Raw genomic sequence first — 11,481 nt, 5'->3', positions numbered from 1 at the left:
TGATTACGGTGGAAGAGATTGCAGAGGCATCTAAACAACTGAAGGTCGGTAAGGCCCCTGGTACAGATGGGTTTACTGCAATTTATTATAAAAAATTACTGGAAGAAATGTTGGAACCTTTGAGATGTCTATTTAATGACGTTTTAATGGGAGGACAAATACCACCATCTTGGAGATGTGCATTTATCTCACTCATACCCAAGGAGGACCAAGACATGACCCAACCTAAAAATTATAGACCAATATCATTACTGAATACGGATTATAAGATCTTTGCAAAAATATTAGCCAATAGACTAATGCAAGTAATTAAACAGATTATTCATATGGACCAGTCTGGATTTATAAATGGACGATATATGAAGAATAATGTTAGACAAATTGTGAATGTGTTGGAATACTTGGATAAAAACAATCAAGTCCCGGCGGCCCTTATCTTTTTGGATGCTGAAAAGGCTTTTGACGGGTTGGACTGGCAATTTTTGCTACGGTTGGTGGACAGAATGAATTTTGGGGATAGATTTTCTTCAGCATTAAGGGCCATTTATCGACTACAGTTTGCCCAAGTGATTGTTAACGGGGATTTGACAGACTCAATTAAAATTGAGAAAGGAACAAGGCAAGGCTGCCCATTATCCCCGTTATTATTTATTTTGACTTTGGAGATTTTATTAATCAAGATTCGGGAGTCTTCATCTATAAAAGGCATAACTTTGGGCAACAACGCTTATAAACTTAGAGCATTTGCTGATGACTTGGTTTTCACTCTGTCAGACCCAGCCGACTCGGCAAGAACTTTGATACAGACATTGACATGTTATGGGAATGTGTCTGGATTTAAAGTAAATAACAATAAGACTAAAATATTAGTTAAAAATATGTTTATGAAAGATATAGAAATTTTAAGTAATGTAACTGGTTTTGAAATAGTTAAAAAAGTGAAATATTTGGGTGTTGGTATCACTGCTTCTAATGCTAAATTGTATATGAATAATTATGATAAGTTATGGAAAAAAGTTCAAAAGGATTTGATGGAATGGAAGAAATTACAACTATCATTATTGGGAAGAATTGCAGCAATAAAAATGAATGTTCTCCCCAAGTTTCTTTTTTTGTTTCAGATGATACCTATTTTAAAAAAGGACTCAAATTTGGAAGAATGGCAAAGAGGTATCAATAGGTTCATATGGCAGGGGAAAAAACCTAGGGTAAAATTTAAAATTTTGCAAGATGCACGGGAAAGAGGGGGACTTAAAGCCCCTAATTTAAAATTATATTATGAAGCAGTGGTATTAACTTGGATTAGTGATTGGATTAATTTAACTAATAGAGACATTTTGATACNGGGGGGAAAGGGGTAGGTTGGTATTATAGATTTATATGTATATATATGTATGATTTTTTAAGGAGGTGCCCGGTGGTACCCCAACTGCACTGACGGGATGGTTGAGGGAGAAAGGGAGGTAGGAAAGAGGGAGGAAGGAGGAGTGGTGGTAGGATAGGGAGGAGGAAGGTGTAGGCAAGTGAGAGGGTGGTGCGGAAGGGGGACACCGGACACGTCCGTGAATGTATTGATTGGTGTTGATTTTTTTTTTTTGTTGATATTGTGATAAAAGATTTATGTTTTTGCTTTTCAATGAAAAATCAATAAAAATTTATTTTAAAAAAAAATGTTCTAGGCCTGCCTTAAACAAGAAAACCAGCTAAGTGAGTTTGGGCAAGTCATTAGATATGTTTGCTACCTTAAATTATAAATATACAAAAAGCAAGATAAAAATCTAATAATAATAATATAATCAAAACATGGGCTGCAGTCCTTAAGTCACTATGGTCTTATTGTAACTCTGAATCATGTGGACAGCCATTTTTTTTTTCAGAAACACGGTGATAGGTTTTTTAGAAACTTCACCATTCATTATCTCTTACCTGCAAATGGTGTTGGTATTTATCCATTTTCTAATGATTAGTTCACCCAATAAATTTTTGTACTCTTAATAATAGAACGGTATAAAAATTTATCAGTAATACAATGAAAATGTTAGTATTAATGACATTTTATTATTACTTATATTTAATATATTAGTGCCTCTGCCACGTGTTGATGTTTCACAGTATAAATTTTTGGATTAATAAGATAACACATGTAGGAGCCTTTTTTGAAATATATATTTACTAAAAAAATTCTTAGTATAAAATAAAAATAAAGACAATGGGAAAAAGGGAAAGGAAAGGAGAAAGACGGGGTAGAATAAGGGGAGGACAAATAAAACATAAAACAAAAAGCAGTGACTTCTAACTTTTTCGATGCAATAAGAAACATAATAAAGTTATAATATCAGCTTTTTTAGTTATACCACATACTGTTGTAATTATTAGCCATTTCTGTAGCAATTACCCACTTAATTGTCAAAATACAAAGTCAAAATTTTATTTGTGTCTATTTCACACAGAAAGTCCAAAAGTAGTTTCCAAGTTACCACAAAACTGTTTTCATTCTTGTCCCTAATTAGTGCAGTCAACGTCTCCATCTCTACCAATTCCATCATCTTTTCAATCCATTTTTCCATTGTGGCAGTTGAAACTTCTTTCCATTTCTGGATGTATAAAATTCTTGTAGCTATCAATATGTGTAGCAACAATGTTCTATTTTTTCCCAATAACTTTATCTAATTAGTCTGAAAAGAAAAAAAAAATCCAGTTTCCATTGTAAGTCCATTTTAAAAAATTTCTGAATTAAACCACGGATTTGTACCCAATATTTCTTTGCCTTGTCACATGTATATGATAAAAAGTACTCTCCTTACACTTACATTGCAACAAGTATTTGAAACACCCTTATACATTTTTGCTGGTTTATTTGGTATTAAATACCACCAGTACATCATTTTATAGAAATTCTCTTTAAGATTATAATTCAATATGAATTATAGTTCTTTAACCCAGCAGTCCCCAACCTTTCCAACTTGACAGATTGGCGGGGGGGGGGGGAAAGAGGGAATGGTTCTGTATGAGCGGTGGGCACAAATGGAGCTTTGCCTGCTTATGTGTGCCTGCTGCTCATGGAAGTGGATCTGCACCTGCAGTCTTCCCCACTTTTTGCGTGGTTTGGTTCCAAGCAGGCCATGGCCCAAGGGCTGGGGACCCCTCGCTTTAAGCCACATATTTTCCTATTGCTCTAGTTTTGTATTATAACCAGAATTTCTTGCCCACTGAATCAGACTATGTTTAACATATTCATTTTGGCTATAAGGTGTTCATCATTAGTACAGATTATCATTTCAAGTTTATTTTTAGCAGCTTCAAAATGACGGTTTTTGTCATCCAAAGTAAATCTTTCTTTCAATTGTAGATAGGTGAACGAGTAACATGTATGGCTTTCTAGTTCCAAATCAGCACATTTTAAGAGTTGTATGTACTTGGTATTTTCCTTACTTAGGATACCTATACATAAACAACTGTCATACTTTGGAAAAAGCCAGATTTCAAATCTTTCTTCTTTACTACCCTCTACATAGAACACTGTTGGGGAAGAGTTACAATTTAGCTTTTTGTGTGTGTGCACAGAGACTTCATTCTGGGCAAAAAATGTAAAGATATGATACTTAACCTTTTCTGAATTGTATTTTACTGGATTATTACATCGTGGGATAAACTTGTTGAAACTGAAATAGGAACTTACACCTATCCATGTATCTTTCACTTGAAAGATTAGTAAGGGAGAGAAAGAAGCTCTTATTTGTGATTTCATGGAAATCAGTTAATTTAGAATTTGTTTTGCATGATTGACTATAGGTGGCTTGATCTTGGCTGCTGATTACTCTCAGCTTGAGTTAAGAATCCTTGCACATTTTTGTTCTGATGATCGGCTACTCCGGGCCTTTGGTAACAACGTTGATGTCTTTAGAAGCATTGCAGCTGAGTGGAAGAACATTAACCCTGAAGAGGTTGGGAATGATTTAAGGCAACAAGCTAAGCAGGTAGTTTTAAAAATGTATATCTTTCCTGAGATATCAATTTAGTTGAACAATTTTTTTACCTTTCTCTATGCCTGTGATTAAATATCTAATATTTAATCAGATATATAATATAAATGTCATTTCATGTTTGGTGTATATGAAATTTCTAATAAGTTGAATACTAAGAGTAGCATAGTTGAAAATTAAGCATCATAGTATTCCATTAAATATTTAATGGAATTAAACAACAGATTTACTGCAAAATAGAACTGTGAAGTAGACATTTTACTTTGGCCACTAAGCTGGGAGCATATTTCATATACCAGAACACCACTGTTACATTTTATTACTGGGTGGATCTGTAATATTTTTCAAGATCATGTTTAGAAAATCTAGGAAACCTATCCCATTAAGAACTGCCCAATTTCTAATGCAGATAATCCTTGACTATCATTCATTCAGCGACAATTCAAAGTTATGGTGTCCCTGAATAAGGGACTTACGACTGAGATTGCAGTGCCCCCACTGTCATACGATCAAAATTTGGGTGTTTGGCAGCTCACCTGCACTTATAACCACAGGAGCATTTCAACTCCTATCAACTCCTAACCCAATCTCTGGCCTTTTGGCTACCTGGCCGTGGCCTGTTTCAAATCAGGCCCCATGGTGGTGGGCAAGAGTGCGTGAAGCTCCACTTGCGCAAGCAGAGGGCGCTTGAGTGGAGGGTGCTTGTGCTCGCTCATGAAGCTCCACTCACGAATGCAGAGGGCGCTTACGTGCAAAACTCCATTCATGTGAATGAAGCTTCATGTGTGAGCACAAGAACCCTCTACTCAAGCTCTCTCTGCTCGCACAAGTGGAGTTTCGTGAACGCACGTGCCCGCCCCGAGCGTAAGTGCAGCTTTGCTCATGAGCACAAGCGCCCTCCGCTCACATGCAAAGCTCCATTCGTGAAAGTGGAGGGTGCCTGCGTCCATCGCTCACACCAATGGAGCTGTGCGTGCATGCACATGCTACTCACACATCCCTGCACCAGGCCAAGCAGCCAAGGTGGAAAGGTTTGGGATTTCTGGGCACCCCATACAGCAGAAGTGGCAGCACTGCGGCTAAAAAAAGAGGTCTTCCAAAACCTCAGAGAAGGCCACGCCTGGCTTTTTCCAAATTGTACATGGCCTTCTCACAATGCTTTGGAAGACTTCTGAGGCCTTCTGAAGCTTGGCAAGAAGGTTCACAGGATTTGGAGAACAATGCATATGGCCTGAAGAAGGCCTGGAGCAGCCAGCAGCTGCCTTGCATAGGGCCAAACTGGGTGCGGCTCAGCAGCAGCAGGAAAAGAAGACAATAAAAGTCAACTGAGGAGGTAGAGTGGCTAGGACTGGGTTGGGGCAGCTAAGGATTCCTGGGGTGCTGCGGCTTTGCACCATGCTGCTCGAGTTTCCTGAGGCACTGCTGCGGCTTTGCACTGTGCTACTGGAGTAGCTGGAACTTCCTGCGGCTTTGTGCTGTGCTGCTGGAGCTTCCCAGGGTCCTGCATCTTTGTGTCAAGCAATTGGGGTGACTGGACCATAGTTAACACTGTTAGGTTTGTTAGGTATTTATCATATGTAGCAAGGGTGTAAAATTTAGAAGTTTCAAAATCTTTAGATGAGGTTGACAGAAGGCAGAAGAAACGAAGAGGGAAAAATGTAAATAATATTTGAGTCTTACAATTAATTAGATTCCAAAATATGATGTTTGGATTGAGGTTGTAAATGCCAAGAATGTTTGACAAGTTGTCTCAGTTCTATCTCATATATTTCTTGGCATAAGAGTAGGATATAAATTAAATAAATGAACCCTAACAGTCCACCACATCAAAAGGAGAGCTTCTGCATATGTAAGTCCCCAAGGAGGCAATGTAGGCATTTTTCTGCTTCTCTTCTAATTATTGTACTGGGAGGATTTATAGAAAACACTGTAGACTTCTGCAGCTTTAATAAGTAGTTTTCCTCTCTTCTGTGTTTGGCAGTTGTGTTTCTGCTTCTATTCTCTTAAAATGTCAACATAATGTTGTATGCTGCCCAAAATCTTTTGTTTGTGAGATGAGTGGCTATATAAATTGGTTTAATAAATAAGCAAATAAATAAATAATCACCCTTCTTCTACTTTTCTGAATCGGTATTCTTTTTTTTCTTTCATATGAAACTAAACTTTTTAATTTTAATTTTAGTACTGCTTTATAAAATCCTAGTAAGACCATACCTGGAATACTGCAGCCAATTTTGGTCATCATATCACAAAAAAGATGTTGAGAGTTTGGAAAAAAATTCAGAAAAAAGCAACTAAGATGAGGAGGCTAAAACATATGAAGAATGGCTGCGGGACTCGGGTTTGGTTAGTCTAAAGAAAAGAAGAAATAGGGGAGACATGATAGCAGTGTTCCAGACTGCCACAAGGCAGAGGGGGTCAGGTTGTTCACCAGCGCACCAGAGGGAAGGATGAGAAACAATGGTTGGAAACTGGTCAAAGAGAGAAGCAACCTGGGATTAAGGAGAAACTTCCTGACAATGAGGACAATCAACCAGTGGAACAGCTTACCCCCAGAAATCGTGAGGGCTCCATCACTGAAAAATTTTAAGAAGAGACTAGACAATCACCTGTCTGGGGTGGTATAGGTTCTCCTGCTTGAGCAGGGAGCTGGACTAGAAGACCTCCAAGGTTCCTTCCAGCTCTATTCTATTCAATTGTGAACTCACAGTTTAGTGAGCCAGCCATCACCCTAGATCATAACCTCAATTTGTGGCAGGAAAATTATTCTCCATCAGCCATTTTGCTTCCCTTCAATCTTTTGATACAGTTAGAAGTAAACATTATGAAGGAACTCAGTGGTAGGAACTTGTCTTCCCTTTTCAAAGACTTTTAAAATATTTTTAAGTAAAGCAGGGTTAAATAACAATTCACGGTATGGTGCCCTCAAAATTACAAAGCTGAACAAACTTATTGTTCAGCAAGTATAATCTAATATTTCAAGTGAAGTAGCAGTTTTGTGCCAATAAAATGTCTTATTCTTGAATCTTTTTGATTATTCACTAGTAAATTAGAATGTTATCTTTTTTCTAGATTTGCTATGGAATAATCTATGGAATTGGAGCTAAATCCTTAGGGGAGCAGATGGGTGTTCAAGAAACTGATGCTTTGTGCTTCATTGAGTCCTTCAAATCCAGATATCCAGGTAAAGATTGCCGGGATCTATTGTTCTTGGTATCCTTGTTCACTGATTTACTAAGTGCAAGCCTGGTTCAATGATAGTCCTCACTTAATTGGGATTGGAATTTCTATTGGTAAGTGATGCAACAGGGTAGATTATATATACTGATGAAGCTGTCTTTCCTGATATCTGTTTGTGTATGTGCATATTAGAGAAAGAGAGAATGAGAATCTGAAAGTGTTAATAAATAAAACTGCATTGTAAAACTCCAAACTGTTTGATTCACAGATTTCCTAGGTAGTTCAAGCATAAGAGTTTGATGCATTTCTGGGGGGGGGGGGAATCCCTCAGCCTGAAATTCATTTATGCATGTGTGAATGAACTAACGATAGGACACTTTTTATGGACGAGTTCTGAAGGGAGATCCATTTTGGTTAACTTTCTTCATTTCCAGGGAAAACAAGTTATTGCTGCTGCTATTCAGTAAACAATGGAAATTTGAGATATATCAACAGGTTCAGATTTTCATGGTAGTTTGGAATCAGCCCTGCAACCATTTGTTCTCACTATGTCACAGTCTGGGACATGGGTTTCTTTATTAATAGCTATGCCACAGTATACTGTGTATGTATGCATGTATGTGTATAGATAGATAGGTAGGTAGGTAGGTAGGTAGGTAGGTAGGTAGGTAGGTAGGTAGATAGATAGATAGATAGATAGATAGATAGATAGATAGATAGATAGATAGATAGATAGATAGATAGATAGATAGATAGATAGATAGATAGATAGATATGAAACTGCAGCACATTTAATCTTTTCTGTTGAAATGTAACAGCCCTGGAAAGCTTCTGGTCAGTTCATTCCTCCATTGGAAACACCCCTTGCCTCTTGCCAGGGCATTGTTTCCCATGTTCTGGAGACAGTGGCTACAGTGTTTTTTGAAAGATCAGCGCATGGAAACAGTAAGAGTGTGATAGTGCCCTTTTCCTAGTAATAATAATAAGGAAACGTAAGACCTAAGCATGAAGCACTGTAATGTAAGACATGCCTTAGATCTACTAAGTCTGAGTGTTGAATAACAGTTGCTAAGATAAGGAAGTTGATATTGTTAGTAAAAATTAGCAGTGTATGTGTGGACTCAACCAGGGATGTATATGTGATGAACTGATAGCTGACACCAGAAATGAGATAATATTATTTCATGTTTTTGTAGGTATTCAGAAATTCCTGAAAGAGACAGCAAAGACGTGCACCCAGGATGGGTTTGTGCAGACAATCATGGGAAGGCGTAGATACCTTCCAGCAATTAAGGAAACAAATCCTTACAAGAAGGCTCAGGTATAGTGAGAGAAACATTTTGTTAAACCGTTTCATCTCTTTAAGGAAATAAAACGCATACAGCCATGCTGTATTCCACCTTCTTTGTGGTACTATTCTTGTTATCTGGATACTTATGTGTGATCTTACCATTAACTTTCAAACATTGTTCGTTGTATTTCTAATTTCTTCTCCCTGTTGACCTGTCATTGCCGTGATCAAATTGCAGCAACATAAACCATTTCTACCCACTCAGGATCCACATCTTGATCTATTTTGTAGCTTCCTTGCAACTCACATTGATTTCAGTGAAGTCCAGGGGTATCAATAGTAATTCTCAGCTCTCATTCTTCTGTAGACATGTAGAAGTAACTCCCCTTGTTTCTAGTGCTCAGTCTTGTGATTTATTTCAGCACATTTCCTCCAAAATGAAGCATGTAAACACCAAAATGAAAAACCTGGTGGCTTTACATTTTCTTGGAGAGAATCGCAATCCTAGATATATCAGTTGCCTAATTCTTATATGCCGAAGGAGGGTCTTCCAATTAACAATTGTGAGCCATTTGTTTTTTATTCAAAATCAGTGCAGGCTTCTGATTCTAATATATTGTATTTATTTGTTGCTCAGTTTAACAACAAATTATCTGCATTCTTTGTTTTCGATGCACACCTAAAAAAACCATCTTCCCAACTTTGAGTTTTAAATTATTAAAATGGCCCTGCCATGCTGTATGAAAAATTTGAAGTACAGAGTATATCATTTTTAAATAGCCAGGATTAAAACTGTAAGATTTCAGTCTGAGGGGCAGGAAGAGATTTGCATGTATGGATTTTAATGCCAACTGTATGTATTGATTTGTATGATTTGAATTGTCTTTAATGTGAGCTTATCAGAATATTTTTTAAAAACTCATATTAAATTGCATGCTTACATGCAATGCTGCAGGTCTCTCTAGTAAAAGTACTACATACAGTTTAGTTGTGTTGCTTTACTACAGAACTGTTTACTTCTTTTAACTGCCGAACAACTATTTCAAACTATTTCTGCAAAACTATTTCTTCATTGTTCTTTTTTAGTTTAAGATTCCATCCTTGTTTGTTTGTTTGCTTGCTTGATTATTATACTTGTAACTTACCTAATACTGTAGGTATGGTTCTTTAGATTTTTCTGTTTTCATCTGTACTACAGAACACAGAAATGCTGCAGTACTATTATTATTTCAGGCTGTTGTTATAAAAAAAGAGACACAAACAGAGAGAAAGAGAGAGAATGTTCCCAGAATAAAATTAGCATTCTCAGTTGAATATAGATTCTATTGCCTATTTATAGCAATTAATTTGTTTGCACTTCTGCACTGTGATTTTCATAAACTTTAGGCAGAGAGGCAAGCTGTAAACACTGTTATCCAGGGCTCTGCTGCAGATATTGTCAAGACAGCTACAGTGAATATACAGACACAGCTGGAAGCTTTACCTTCAGCAGTAAAATCTTTTGGACATTTGGAGAACTCATTCCCCAAAATATTGTCAGGTCAGTGTTTTTTTTCTTCCTCTGTCTTTATTTTTTATATTTGGTATTAAATGTTCTAAATTTTAAAACTAAGGGAAACATCTACTTTCATGTAAGAAAGATATAAAATGTTTGCTCCTTTTTCAGAGCTTTTGCCATATATGCACCTGACCAGGTTTTGTTTTTAGAACACTAAATATTCCAAGCAGGTATTTCCATATGGCGAGTCGGCTTTCTTGGGTTCTGTATCAGTTAAAATCAATGCTCAATTACATTTTCATTTACAGTGTAAATGAAAAATATACTCAAGTAAGGATAATATTCTAAGGCTGTTTCAGGAAAGAAAAAATAGTCAAGCCTTCTGTTACTTTTTAGACAACTGCATTAGAATATCACAACTTTAACAAGTAAGATTTGGGGGAAACCATGGGTCATCAAGCTGACCCATTTGGCCCACAGGACCTTAAATGATGTCCTCCCTCAATGTTCACTCATGATTCAGAGACAGTAAGGGATAGGCTCTGCCAGTAGCCCCTCTCTCTCACCATCTGACTTATGGGATACCTTCTGGGGAAAGAGGCAGTTCTATTACCTATCTCTGCCTTTCATCAGTTAGACATCTAACAAAATGAAAAGTAATTTTTAGTCAAGAAAAGAAAATATTATTTTTTCTGTTTATGCAGGAGAGGAAGATATTCATCTTTTAGAATACTCCCTCTTCTTACATTTTTAACATCAGTAAGAATCATCTGAATAAACTTCAGGGTTCATAGGAAAAGTACAAGGGAAACAAGAGGAGAATTCCAGGATTCCCTGTATTCCCACATCTGCATTTTATCCTGATTATTATTATTATTAATATTAATAATATTCCTGACTATGTAGATGCAGAAAGTGATTTCCTACATCCTTTACACAGGCATGGAAAGTGATGAAATTGCCTTTTTCTTCTGATTTAAACAGGTTATTAAAATACAGTCCTCAATACTGGGTTAATAGAGAAATAAAAACCAAGGGGAAAATAATGTGCCTAAATTAAATAAAAATTAGCTCCTTTCTAAGTTCTGTACAAATTCTTTACAAATCCATCAAACAGGACCAAAAAAAGAGTAAAATGTAATGTAAGACACTGGGGTAATAACAAAATAATTCTGTAATACTGGTTCTGGTATAAAAATATAGTAGAATAAAGAATGAATTCCGGAGGCATCACATCAGACGGGCGCTAATAGATGTATGGATTAAAATTCGACGACAGAATTATAGGCAAGTCCCCAATTGGATCTCAACATTAGAAAGGTATATACACCCAAGGTTTATTCAGTTAGGGAAAGTAATAACTTATAAAAACATATTAGATGAGAGAGGAGAATTAAAATCGAGGAAAAATCTCCAAGATGTAGGGATAGAATTAGAATGGTGGGCATACCTCCAACTACAGGTAAGATATAGGCAAGATAAAAAAGAGTGGGGTATAAAGATGGAACCGACAGACCTAGATAAAATTT

General features: G+C 36.6%; 1 protein-coding gene across 1 annotated transcript in view; it reads left to right on the top strand.

Annotated features, from left to right (window-relative positions):
* POLQ (DNA polymerase theta) overlaps nt 1-11,481 on the top strand; it is a 95,693-nt gene that overhangs the window by 81,862 nt on the left and 2,350 nt on the right. The window contains exons 24-27 of the mRNA XM_029283376.1: nt 3,793-3,977; nt 7,056-7,167; nt 8,360-8,484; nt 9,841-9,994. Of these exons, the coding sequence (XP_029139209.1) occupies nt 3,793-3,977; nt 7,056-7,167; nt 8,360-8,484; nt 9,841-9,994 (576 nt within the window). The remainder of the gene's footprint in view (nt 1-3,792; nt 3,978-7,055; nt 7,168-8,359; nt 8,485-9,840; nt 9,995-11,481) is intronic.

The sequence above is a fragment of the Protobothrops mucrosquamatus genome, unplaced genomic scaffold, assembly GCF_001527695.2.
Source record: "Protobothrops mucrosquamatus isolate PMUCROS unplaced genomic scaffold, P.Mucros_1.0 scaffold69, whole genome shotgun sequence".
NCBI classification, from domain to species: Eukaryota; Metazoa; Chordata; class Lepidosauria; order Squamata; family Viperidae; genus Protobothrops; species Protobothrops mucrosquamatus.
This window is presented reverse-complemented; position numbering and strand designations above follow the sequence as displayed.